At 41.7% G+C, this 13,526-nt stretch overlaps 1 protein-coding gene across 1 annotated transcript; it reads right to left on the reverse strand.

Annotated features, from left to right (window-relative positions):
* Positions 1 to 7,112: 7,112 nt before the first annotated feature.
* On the reverse strand, positions 7,113 to 13,317 carry rgmd (RGM domain family, member D). Its single transcript, XM_037674793.1, has 3 exons — positions 13,109 to 13,317; positions 9,990 to 10,501; positions 7,113 to 8,709 (listed from the first exon to the last, which is right to left on the reverse strand). The coding sequence occupies exons 1-3, from the start codon at positions 13,200 to 13,202 to the stop codon at positions 8,011 to 8,013; spliced, it is 1,305 nt and encodes a 434-aa protein (XP_037530721.1). The 5' UTR covers positions 13,203 to 13,317; the 3' UTR covers positions 7,113 to 8,010.
* Positions 13,318 to 13,526: the final 209 nt, after the last annotated feature.

The following is a 13,526-nucleotide window of genomic DNA, read 5'->3' on the forward strand; positions in this document are numbered from 1 at the left end:
TTTCACCGACAACCTTTCCATGTTAAATGATGAAGCTGCCATCTTTGTGTACTAGTACTTTAAATGACAACTGGACTGTTGTTTCATTGCTTTATACTTTCATTATTTTTAATATAAACATAAAACATAAAAAATAGTCTGCAGCTTTCACATCATTGAATGTTGAAGGCATCGTAAAATGTTTTAGGGGTGGAAATGCAGCTATTCAATGCTCAGGGACCCTCAGTCAAAAAGTATACGAGTAGATTTTGGATCATCTGTGAAGACTGAAATTTTAATGGAAAGAGCTGATGCTTTCCTGCTGCAGGGAAACTTCTGGAACATGTATAAGAACACAGACCAAGACTGAAAACGTCCAGAAAGTGTCTCAGAAACTTTGCAAGATGCTAAAAAAAACCAAAAAGGATAAAAAACATCACCCTCGATTTTAAAAAGCAGGGCGCAATACATTTATTTAAGGTGGACAGCAAGAATCTGTCATTTGCTGCTTTGCCTGCATGCCATGAGCTAAATTTGATGCAACGTCTGTCGACAAGTGAGTTGCTGCTACTTGCACACATTGCGATCGCCGTTTTGTTACGTGAGGAGCAACAAAAGCAGCAGTTGAGACACAACCCTCATTTTTTCAAAAAGAAGCTTAAAAATATGCCACACCACAGAAGATAAATAAATAAATAACTACAGAGAGCCACCGGCTCATGAAATAAATTGTCCCAATTACAATAAAGTGTGGCTCTTGGTCAGTGTGAGCGGCAGGCAGTTCATCTTTATTACAATCAGTTAATGAAAATCAATCCCCCTCCTGATAAACTCTTATCTCCACGGCCTTTGCACACCCCACCCTGAGCAGGGAGATAATAAATTAGGCTAATATTGCCTTTGATGAGGGAGTGAATTGCAAATTATTGTAACTTTCCAAGATTTATGATGCAGATGCTTAATTTCCGAGCTGGGCTTTTCAGGGCGTTGGGGTTCCTGGGGGCCATTTGTTAAAAGTTTGGCGACTCGGGCTCGTTAATAAGAATACACACTCAGACAAGCAGGTGTTACAGTACCTGCAGAGCTACAGGAACTCTATACGGACTGGAGGACAATATTCTTCGACACGGTGCTTCATCAGAGAACACATCAGCGGAAGCAGAAGCCCATGGGATGCAATGTGTTTACTGAAGTAGCACTGTCAATCATAATCATAACCCTACCACCCCCCCCCCCCCCCCACACACACACACACACACACACACACAGTCCTCTTCCATCACTATCACGTAAGCCAGGAGTGTATGATTTGATATGTAGGTCAGTTCTGCAGTGAACCAGTGGGTGAGATATGTCTGGTTGCTCACTGTCACTCTGATTATTGAGGAGACACAGAAAGATTGAGTTGGTCAGGTATGAGAGAGCCTGCATCATAAGAGAGCTGCATGACTGCTGACACACACGCACACACAACATATTCTGACAAACACAAGGGAAAACTTTCCTAAAAAAATGAGCGACTTGTCTCTCTTTGTTCCGCAGCGGTGACCCATGTAACAGGGTGCAATGTATGTGTGTGTTGGACGTGTTCTGCTCGGTGCAACAATCAGGCTGTGAGTGCGTCATTAAGCAAAAACACTTCAGCAGCCGAGGAAGGCTGGGGTTACGAGTCGTGGCAGAGCGCGGGAGTGATGCAAGGTGGATCGTTTCAGGAGCAAACACAATCTCACAAGAGCAGGTGAACGTTGGTTCCAGCATCCCCTGCATCATTTAGCACGGATAAATCAAGCATGTGTCCAAACTGGTGCATGGATCCCACGCAGGACGTTTTCCACGCGTGCCACCTTCTGCGCTCCTCTGTCGTTAAAGGTGTGCTTTCATAATTATATTGAACTCTTGTTTCAAGGCTTACCTTCAAAGTAAATCACCTCATGCTGTATACATTTGATTAACTCCTCCTCATCATCACCATCAAGGCCTCATTTCTGTCCAATGAACAACTCTCATTAAGACAGCCATCAGTCTATCTATTATCAATCATGGAGCAAGCTAACACACCACTATCTATTTATCTTGCCAAGTGTTTTATTATTACTAAATTAATTTCCCCATTGAGCGTATCAATCACTTGCCACTTTTTCCCCCTCAACTCATTAGCTTGGTAATTGTCCTTGTTTACAGGGAAAGTCAAGACAGGACGCCTCAAAGAAGGTGGGCGAACAATCTTTAAAGGCTTCAGTAACTTTAACTACGTCCATTGGATTCCCTTTTTAAGGCTTGTCAGACTTGACTCCTATAAGTTTTCAGTTTTTAAATGCACATTCACATTCAGAACGAGCTACGGTCCTATATGTGACGTGTTCCCAAGTTTTCAGACAGCTCACCACCTTTCATCAGACTGGCGGAGCTCTTCGTGAAGAGTTCATTGTGCCAGCTTTGTCAGACGGCTGCATCTCAACAGATGAGATGAATCATGAGCGGGAGCTTGAAGATTTATAATTTTGTTTAACGTGATAAAGCCAATGAGGTGGTAATAAAAGTGCTTAACTGTCATCATTGCAGTTAAGCTGTTGAGAAGCTGAATTTAAAAACTCTGAGAGAAATTGATGCAACTTAGATTAGTCTGTCAGGTGGAGGAGGGTTAGTGCTGAAAAATCCCCAGACAACAACAAAATTGGTTACAAGAAATCTATCCATCCATCCATCCATTATCTTCCCTGCTTCTTTGTTTTCGGGTCGCGGGGGTCACTGGTTCTCGTGTCCAGCCATCACTGTGTGAGAAGCGGGGGACACCTTGGACAGGTCTCCAGTCCATCATAGGGGACATACAAAGACAAATAAGACAAACAACCATTCACTCTCTCACTCACACCTAGGAACAATTTAGAATTACCAATCAGTCTAACATGCATGTTTTTGGTCTGTGGGAGGAAACCGGAGTACCCGGAAAAAACCCACGCATGCACAGAGAGAACATGCAAACTCCACCCAGAAAGGTCCCGGGCCGGGATTCGATCCGGCAACCTTCTCGCCAACAGGTCTCTCTTGTAAAAGAGTCCTTGTGACTCAATGAGGCTAACTTGTATAAAAAAAGGTTGAATGGAAAGAAGCAACAGCTCTAGTACCAACTGAGCCACAGCGCTGCCCGTTACAGGAACTAGTGCATACATTTAAATTCCTTTCTATGGCAGAGCATACAAGAAACTTTAAGGATAAAGTTGCCTGTTTGTCTTTTTTTCCAACAAAGCCAAAAGTCTCTAAATAAAATGCTGCATCTGTGTTAATTAAGCGTGCCAATGCAACAGCATTAAAACACAATGAACACTAGTCGGTCATTCGTCTGTTTCTGTCATAATACTTGATTTGTTATTCTTTCCACAGTTTTGGATAAAAGCATGAAACTGTTTGATTAGGAAAGGTGACCTATGACTTTTAGTACATAATATCCATCCATCCTTCATCCTTACCTGCTTCTTCCTTTTCGAGTCACGGGGTTCGCTGGCGCCCATGTCCACCCATCACTGTGTGAGAGGCGGGGGACACCCTGGACACGTCTCCAGTCCATCACAGGGACAAACAACCATTCACTCTCTCACTCACACCTAGGGAGAAGTTAGAGTTACCAATCAGCCTAACATGCATGTTTTTGGTCTGTGGGAGGAAACTGGAGTACCTGGCTAAAACCCACACATGCACGGAGAGAACATGTAAACTCCACCCAGAAAGGACCCTGGACCAGGATTTGAACCAGTGTAACCTGCTCACTGAGAGGCAGCAGCTCTACCAGTTGCGCCACCGTGCTGCCCGAGTACATAATACTGCTATCAAAATATATTTTTTACTATTTGTACCATGAAAACTTGCGTCAAATTTGAAATAAAATTAAAAAAAAATCACCACTTGAGCAACATGACGTTGCGATGAGTGAAAACCCATTTGTCTAAGAGCACAGAATTATAATTTTAAGTTCGAACAGGTCACAGAAAGTGAAAGTTTATTTGACTGAAAATGACGTTTTATTATCTTTTGCAAGATTTTACACAATTCACAGTTTGGCTTTTTAGAGGCAGGGCAGCCGGCTTGGGACCCGAAAGTCCCAGGTTCGATCCCCAGTCACTGCACATCACGTGGCGTCTCTGGGCAGCACGCCTCACCCCCAAAATGCCCCCCCGGGTGCTTTCAATAGCTGCCCACTGCACCACCTGGTGGTGGATGGGTTAAATGCAGAGACTAATTTCGCCATTGTATGGAAACATACAGTGCTGACATTGTGATGACATTATTATTATTATTATTATTATTTATGGAAATTTGACACTGAAATGTTCAACTTAATAATCATGATAATGTCACACTTCATTTCGGAGCTGGTTAATTTTTCTAAAAGGTTTGGAAACAAACGTAAAAAATGTCTTTTTTCATCCAGTGCTGCTGTTAGATGTTTGTGGATTTCTTTCGAGAACGCATCAAAACTCTCAAACTTCCATATCTGAATTCCAAATGTTATATTTGGGAGTAAATATGCAGATGATGATGACCTCTAATGACCCACTGGCATTTCGTTTGTTCTTGGTTCTCTCTTCTACAGCTTTAACAGACAAACGTCACAACTTTTTCCACTTAGTGTGATGCATGCTCAATATTCCAGGTAGATCAATCAGGGATGCACCAATGTCACTGCTTTTTACTTTCAATTAGTTTTTAAGAAGTATTTTGCAGTTTTAGTTTATTGTGAATATAAAGTATTTATAGCATTTTGTTCTGTAGTTGTACTGCAGTGATTGGGCTGGCATCAAAGGCTCGAATAAAAAATGGAAATTAAGAAAATGAACAATTATTTGGATGATTGTCCATAATTTTGATGAGGAACCTACTGGTTAGAAGCATTAATAATAATAATAATTTCTGTCTTTTGAAAAAAAAAATCAACTAAATGGTTTTTGAGTTTTAGGCATTTTGCATGGAAAAATATAGCACCACCAAGTGAATTTATCAGACTAATAAGTTCAAAACTGACCCAAAAAAAACAAAAATGACAATCAAATTCATCACAAGCCTTCGTAAAATTATATTGTTCCAAATCCTGATCTCAAGTAAGCAACAAAACAAAGTCAAATATGAAGCACAAATGAATACATAACTTTTCTGTAAAATGCTGAGGAGAAAAAGTAGCAAGGTGTGGAAAGAGTTTAAAAATATTAGCCTCGTATCTAATTACACCATAGAGTAAAAGTACTTAATTTCACCCGTGGATCCCCAAGACAAGAACTGTGACAGTTTCCCGTCTTCCTTGACCTCAGTCCCTTTCAATCTTCATCCTACTTCCATCTCATGAAGTGATGGAGTCACCCAGGAGAGAGAGAGACCATATATAGGCCATCTGGAATGTGCTTCACGTGTGAAAGAGTAAAAAATGGCACCTTTCATCTGTCGTCTCCCCACATCCAGCAGCTCTTCATCACGTTGCCTTTGACTGGGACCATAAAGCACATGTGTGATGAAACATGTTGTCAATCAAGAGAATGGTCAGAATCAGGTTACCTTTAACTCTATCCAAGATATAAATCATATCCACGTCTGCTGGTTATGGTGCATTAATTCTTAATGTCTTTATAGGGAGTGTGTGCAGGCTTTCTTAATTGCATTTTTAATGGAAATTAAAACTGATCACAGCCCTCCCTCCCTCCCTCTCTCTCTCTCCCTCTCTCTCGCTCTCTCTCCAGTCTTAGCACTCACTCATTCATAGAGCTCAAACCTCGTCGGTGTATGCTGATGTTGACTCCAACCTGGTGTTGACCGCCGACCAAATCCTATTTGGAGCCATGCAGCGCTCTGGCAGACAAAAGCAAAGCCAGCAGCCAGCTCAGCACTCAAAAGTAACATTTGCACAGGGGACTGAGAACATACTGTGGAACCCTACAGCTACACAGCCAGCTTGTCAAAGCTGTCTTCATACTCCTGGCTGTCAAAGCCTGATAGGCCGAGGACACCAGCAGGACGCAAGAGGCATTGCAAGAACATGGTTTTTTTTTTTAAATGCTGCTGATTAACAATCTCCCAATTTACAGATGATCTGATGAGCAGTTTCACCTGCAAACATGTCTTTTTTTATAATTAATTATGTGGAAAAAAATTAATAAGCTAATGGTATAGTTTCATCAACAGTCCAGGCAATGCCAAAATTGGGAGCAACACTGCAAGGTTCAATGAGCTCACTGAAAATTTAATCTTTTTTCATTTAAATTGTATTTTTTGGGGACTGCCTATAGACAGATCCCTATTATTATCCACCTGAAAAGGGTCTTACTCGTCCTGCAACTTTAATGCATCCTGAAATGCAATGTGTACGCCCACAGATGTTATATCAAAACGACCGGCTCAGCACCGTGATGCGTGCTATTACTTTTATTGGCGTTTCACGTTACCATGACGATGTAATTTGCAAACGGATGCCATTTTTCCTCATTGAAATAAACTACAAATCAGCCATTTTTAGAGATGGCAAGCTAAAATTTGATGTGGTGGCAGCTGAGAGCAATGCCCCATAAATACTGAATTCAAATTAAAAATTCAAGATTGCCGCCAAAGCTACATTTAAATGGCTTTAACGCAGCTATTTTTACACAGAGCTGAAATTTGGTGTGGTTATAGCTGAGAAGGTTCCCCATCACATACTGAATACAAATCAAAATTCCAAGATGGCCACCAAAGCTTAAAAGAAAAAAAAAACTATAAGTCATTGATTTTATTTTTGCCATATTGAGCTGTATATTGGTATAGTGGTAGCTGAGAGCGAATCCCAACACAAAGTACTGGGAACTTTCTTGTTGCGCACTTCCATCCATTATCTTTTACCTGCTTCTTCCATTTTGGGTCACAGGGTTCACCTGTGACCATGTCCAGCAGTCACTGTGCGAGGGTCGGGGTACACCCTGGACAGGTCGCAAGTCCATCACAGGGTCTTGACAGAATCCCTTCTGCATAAATATTTGCCATCCCTTATGATGGTGAAGGTGGATTGTCAAAAATATTCAGTCACAAAGAAACAGTCAGAACCACAATATGGAGTGTCCACCACTTTAATACAAAACAAATTAAAGGTACAACACAACACATATTAGTTGACTTTTCATACAACTCAAAATAACCTACTAAACAAAACAGAATGCAGAACATGTTACAGTTAAAACATCTATACACCGGCAAATTTACACAATAATAAACACATATATACACTCTTTCAATATATTATTATATCCAAGTTTTACTTTTATGTTTAAAAGTGGAAGCCAAACAGCTTGAAGAGAGTTTTACATACTAAACAACGAGAACTCATGACACATTACTCATAAGGCATAGGTAGTTTTTACAAACAGTTGTTGGATCCTGTGTATTCAGTATGCCAATTTCTGAAATGACACATAAGTTTGGTATATACACAAACACAACGCATGCTGCTAAAACTGTTAAGTGCTACTGAGACAAAACTTGGAAGGTTTATTTATTACACAACTAATACGTACGCAGTCTTACTACTACGTAAGCTTAAATAAAGCTTAAGTAGTGCAAAACTGTGTGACATGATATTCAGCTTAATTAACTGTGGAGTGTTTAGTAATTTTGCACATTTTAAATAAAATAAAAAGGATAGCTCAGACAAATCGGGGCCGTTAACGATTCTCGTTAAAAACTTTGATAAACCGAGCAATAGTCTCCACGTAAAATCACTTTGTTCTGGATCCCTAACATGAATTTCAAACTTTTTTTTCTTTCTTTCTTTAAATTAAGAAATGCATGCACGAATCAAACAAAAAATACAATCAAATAAAATCAATGCAGGCAAATATCTTCTCTATCTTTTTAAACCAAAATCCTTCAAATGAAAAAATGTCCTCGAATCATCTCCCCCCACATCTCAACCATGAAAAAATAAAACTACGACTATAAAATGTTGGTGCTCTAGTCACTCTTTTGTCAAGCTGATAATGCTTCCACGACTCATGTCCATGTCCTATTACTTATTTATCTTTTTTACAACAGCAGCAGAATGAAAAGGAGCAGTGAGAGCAGGGAGCTGTGGGCTCCTGTTGTAGCCAGCGTCTGTGATGCACTTCGATTAAAAACCCGAGGAGTCCTTGGAGAGTTCTGTTTCAGTTTACTGGGCGGCAGCGCCTTTAAGTCCTCCAGAGCTCCATAGGCTGCCATAGAAAACTCCGGATCTCCCGTAGTCAACAAGTCAAACACACAAGACTGAAAGTAAACGTCTTCCACCTGCAGAGTCTCTCGACACTTCGCTGTAGCCCTCTCCACCGTGTATATCTGGTGGGGAGGCCGCAGAAGTCCTAGGTCAGTGTTTGTGCCTTGCAGGTGTGGCTGCGGGCTCTGACGGCTCAGCGTGTGCTCTTTGATGAGCTCATTGCGTGGGCAGCCGTGCAGGCACAGCTGCAGGCCGCTGTTGTCCTCAGAAAAGTCCAGAGTGTCTTCCGGCATGCGGATAGCGAAGGTCAGGTAGCTGCCTACGCGTCTAATGATGATGGAGGTGCCAATGTAACGGGCCTGTATCTTCACGTGGCGACCCACGCCGGAGCCGCCTCGCTCTGTGATGGTCAGGCTGCCGCTATCGCCGCCACTCCGAGTCCCGTCCTGAAAGGCCAGTGGCAGATCTTCAGTGGTGGCCTGGTAAACCTTTTGCTCTGTACAACCATGATACGACTTGAAGATAACTGTAATCTAAAACAAAAAGAAGAAAAAACATCAAATTTAACACATGAAACAATAAAAGTGTTTGTGAACATGTAATACATCAAAAAGCCACAAGGTGGCAGCAGAAAACTAAAAACTCCCACGTTGGGACAGCTGTGTTGCTGCATCACCTTTACTTTTTCTTTAAACAATAAAGAAGTGTTGCTTACTTTGATTTATTGTTAAATGAAAGCTATAATCTGTTCTCCTTTCTTGACTTTTAAAACTAATAAAAATATGCAGTCTGCTGACTGTGCTGCCAGATGCTCTTTAGATGCCTGCAACTTCTTTTTCAGCAAAACCTTTTGAGTTTAGGGTAACTCCTCTGTCTTTCAAATATCTTGACAGAATGGTAGCTTTGGTTACATTTTATACTTATGAGGAATACTGTGTTTCGCAGAATCCCCATGTTGGGTCTAGCAATAAAAATTAAAAAAACTCAAAAAGCTTAGGTTGACTTCAGGCTTGAAGTTAAACACGAGTGGTTTTATGTGAGCAGAATTTAAATCAGCATGTTTGGGAAAGAAAAAGAAAGAAGTTAGATGAATTCATAGTTAGACTAATTTAAATTACTCAAAAATACTTGCCTGAAACGTATTTATTAACAAAATCAAACGAGCCTTCACTGCTGGCCAATTATTTCTTTATTTTTCCAAATGATTCCATATTTACACAAAAAGCACCAAGTTAATTATTTGACCAGAGGGGTGAAAAAACATTCCAGATCGTGGCGGTGGGGGAAAATGTTTGAGCGAACGTTAATCACTACCATATGACCACCCATGTGTTAAAGGTAGAGCACTCATGCATGTCTGTGATTCAACACCAGTGAAGGAGACCCCCCCCACCCCCACCCTCCTCACAGATCTGAAGGAGCTGCAAGACACATGGAATGCTGGAGACCAGAGAGGCACCATGGAATCACGATTAACTTCACACGTTTGACTCTTTACGGCATTAATGGCAGTGTTTGAGCTAGAGAGCTAGCATTCAAAAGTTGTGTATTTGTGTAGGTCACTTGTTTCAAACACACCGACAAGTGAGTGGCTGTTTCTGTTCATTTGGGTTTACAGCTGAAGCAGATTTCTGCTTATTGTGCAATAAATGAACACATATGACAAGTGATTATTTTATTCAAGTCTGCTTGTATATTTGACTGTTTCTTATTAAATTAAAATGAACAGATGTATTTAATCTGTGCATTGAGGTCAAATGTTTTTAAAGGGTCAGAAACCAGACAGTTAATTCCACTCCAGACTGAGCCTTACCTTGCTGGTTGCCGTTGCGCTAGACCCTAAGACAACAGGGACATTGGTCACCTGCACTGACAGGAAGCGGTTATCAATCAGAGGCCACGCCCCTTCCACCTTGCAGGTCTGAAACTCATCTCGAAACGTCCGTAGGTGTGGGTCACCAAATAATCCACAGTGGGCGTACTTCTTCTGCTGACCAGCCGAGCTCGACACGAGGACCCGACTCTCATAGTTGCAAAGCTCTGGCACCGCTGGTCGGGATGTACTGGAGGCCTTGGCCGAGGAAGTGGGTCCGTCGCTGGAGCAGTTGTGCTGCGAGAATAACTCCTTAATGCGAAAGACTGCCGAGTGGTAAACTAGGTTCCCCCTGCAGCTGCGGGCTTGTCTCCGTGTGCACAGGTTATAGGCCCGTAGGGCAGTGCAGTAGTCCACGTCCAGAGCTGCGTCCTCCTGTAGACCATTGGCTGGTGAGGTCGACGCCACATACTCTGCATTACAGCGCTGGATCCGACACTGCTGGCAGTGAGCTGGGAAAAACAACAAAACAGAAACAACCGTCAGTGATGTCATTACAAATATCTGCTAAAAGTGTTTTAAGTTACTTTTCATCTACTACTGCCTGAGACAGGAGACAAAACGATTGCACTGTCAAGTTTAGTTGAATCAGGAGAGCCATCAAAACACAAAAGTTCACTGCTGAGGGAAACTAGCCGATGTTAGTTTGATGGTAGTAAAGATGATAATAAGAATATCACAACACAACAACTTGAAGTCCAAACATGGAGCAGGCAGCAAGGAGTGGTGCAACTTAAATCACGTGCTTCACTTTACGTAATGGCCCACAGGTGGATTATGTGTTCCTAAAAATCACAAAGAAGCTAAATATTGCGTTGATACGTTGAAGAGATGTCTGTAATAACTGGCATAACTGTGCCTGTAAGGTGGAAGTACCGACTAAGACTCTACCAGAATCTACAACACTTTTTACAGTAAACCTGGGAGAAAGTGCAACAGAGTGCTCTCCAAACAGCGCAATAAAAGAATCTGCTGTTTACTGCACAGCATCGTCTAATCCTCCCAACAGCTCAGACAGTGAAAACTAAATAAACACGGAGATTTCACACCGGTGCACATAAACAGTATTGCACAGTTGTTGGGGTTTCTTTTTTCCTCATTCACACGTCTGTCGCACTGACAGGGCAGCGAAGATGATTAATGAATCTCACAGCCAGGGCACTTAAAAACAAGCTCGAATGCATCAGAGGTCAAATTAGACCTGAATCCCAGCCTTGTTGTGGGGTCACTCGAGTCCGCCCACGACTGACACTTTCTGACAATCACTGCCATCAACAAATGTGCATCTCCCTGAAGGGTCTTTATGCTCCAACACTTTTAAAGACCTACTACTAACAAGTGTGAAAGAACAGCAAGAGTAGCACAAAATCACCTCATATTTGCATTAGTAGATCTGAGTTAGCTAAAACCAGACAGTTTTAGTTATTTGGATCAAAGAGTGGGGGTTAATATGTCACCTTTCAATTACGTAAAAGCAATTTTAATACAGTAAGTCCAGTAGATCCAGAGGACCTAAACTTTTTTTGGCTTTTTCTACCTGGATTATTGAGCACGCATCAGGATATTTAACACAGTAAGTTGAAATAAACACTCATGTCAGTTTCTTTTTGCTCTAACAATCAGCACTCGAATGCTTATAAACACAAAAAGGAAATCAAGTCAAGTCGATAAGACCACAGATCTTTAAAAACCTTGACTCTGCAGCTGATGTTTCTACCGTTTCATCAACTTTTCTTATCATATAAACATCCAGCAGAGCTGTGATGTAATCGCCTGATCTTAAGCTTCTCAAGAGACCCCAATTCATGTGCAACACTGTTACTTTTTGTCAGCGTTTGTGTGCAACAAATGAAGTCAAGAGTGACAACAAAGCAGGGCTAAGAACACCAGTTCAACACTTGATCTCGTTTTAAGATAAAAACAGACACATCAGGAACAGGTTACAAAGAAGTGCACTCTTTATCTTCCACCTGTAAAGCTACATTATCCCATCCATCTTCTCACATTAACACTTAAGAGTCAGCTGCAACTTATTTTACAAATGGCCAAATCAAGAAGAAACCTTACAATTTACACCCCATGTAAAATGATCAGTGTCTTATAAACCAATATATAATTGATGCATGCTCAATAATCCAGGTATGAACCAATATAAATGAATGAATAGCAGATACTCACAAATCAGCACTGACACAAGTTACTTTAGCTTTTCCTCCAGCTTCATCCAAATAAACGTATGCATCCCAGATCTCTTTTCAAAATGCCTGTTTTGACTCACTTCTCAGACAAAACTATGAAAACTATGTTGCATGCAATATAAGACATTTATCGTTCTAAACAAAGCACAAGCTTGGAGTTAGGTAGAGATATTTACGACCCCAGGCCAGAAAGTTGAGCCCTGATGCGTGACGGCTAACAGGTAATAAATGACAAGAATACTGAAACAATGTGGAGGGATTTTAGCTGCAGCCAAAATAAAAGAGCAGGACCTTGTTGGGGAACTTGTAACTTGCTTATATGTGTCATACTCGCCCAAACAGCTGTACTGTCGTGGTTTAAAACAAAGCAAAAACTTTTCGCTCCGGCTCGTCTGCGGGAGCAGGACGCCTGTTGCTAGCGGAGCTAATGCTAACTAGAAGCTAACTCCGAAATTAAAACGCTTTCAGAAAGAGAAATACGACTTGCCCTCATGGGAGTAGCTGGTCAGAGCGTGGTAATTGATGAGTACGTGGTGACATGTTGTGTAGTGGTGGAAAAATAAATAAAAAAAATAAATAAAAGCAGGAGATGTTTACACTGAGGTCGGTAAAGTGTGTTAACTCGTGCTGTTTGGCTAGCAGCGATCCTGTCGGAGCGGACTTTTCAACTTCACCCCTTTAAACGAGGCTAAAACGAGAAAATATTAGTAAGCACTACTAACAAAAGTACCAAAACGGGAGACTAAAAAAAAAAAAAAAAAGTTGAACCGCACAACAACAGAAAAAAAAGTTTCCAATCTCCACGTCCATTCCCGGGAGTGCGGGTCGCAGCGTCGTGCAGCAGAAGAAGGAGCCACTTACCTGCTCGGAGCAGCAGAGACAGGAAAACCATCGTCCACGACAAACAGTCCCGAAGCTGCCGCTTAGCCGTGATCTGGGGTCCGCTTCTCCCCATACCAATCCATCCAGTTAGAATGGAGACCCTCGACTGCTTCTCTTGGACGCTGCGGGGGGAAATCACACCAAACTTCGTCTTCCTTCGCCAAGCAAAGGGCTGTCATTCAAAAAGGGGCCCCTGTCTTCAGGAGGGCGGGGTCTAAGAGCGGAGCCGGGCCCCCGAGGTGCCGGCCGGCCAATGAAACACTAACTATTCTCCCCAAACTTGAGTTTTACATGTAATTACTGGAGATGAAAACAGTGGAGAACAGAGAGCATTGTGAAATTATAATCCCCCTGAACCAAACCAGGAATCACAGTGTTTTAAGGATAAAGCTTAGAA

The sequence above is a fragment of the Nematolebias whitei genome, chromosome 3 (genome assembly GCF_014905685.2).
Source record: "Nematolebias whitei isolate Nwh7 chromosome 3, NemWhi1, whole genome shotgun sequence".
NCBI lineage: Eukaryota > Metazoa > Chordata > Actinopteri > Cyprinodontiformes > Rivulidae > Nematolebias > Nematolebias whitei.

Excerpts from the sequence above, each read along its gene's own strand:
- rgmd (XM_037674793.1), bottom strand. The coding sequence starts at position 13,202 with ATGGGGAGAAGCGGACCCCAGATCACGGCTAAGCGGCAGCTTCGGGAC. Across the intron at positions 10,502-13,108 it reads GTCTCTGCTGCTCCGAGCAG|CTCACTGCCAGCAGTGTCGG; the intron begins GTAAGTGGCTCC and ends TGTTTTTCCCAG. Across the intron at positions 8,710-9,989 it reads GCGCAACGGCAACCAGCAAG|ATTACAGTTATCTTCAAGTC; the intron begins GTAAGGCTCAGT and ends TTTTTGTTTTAG.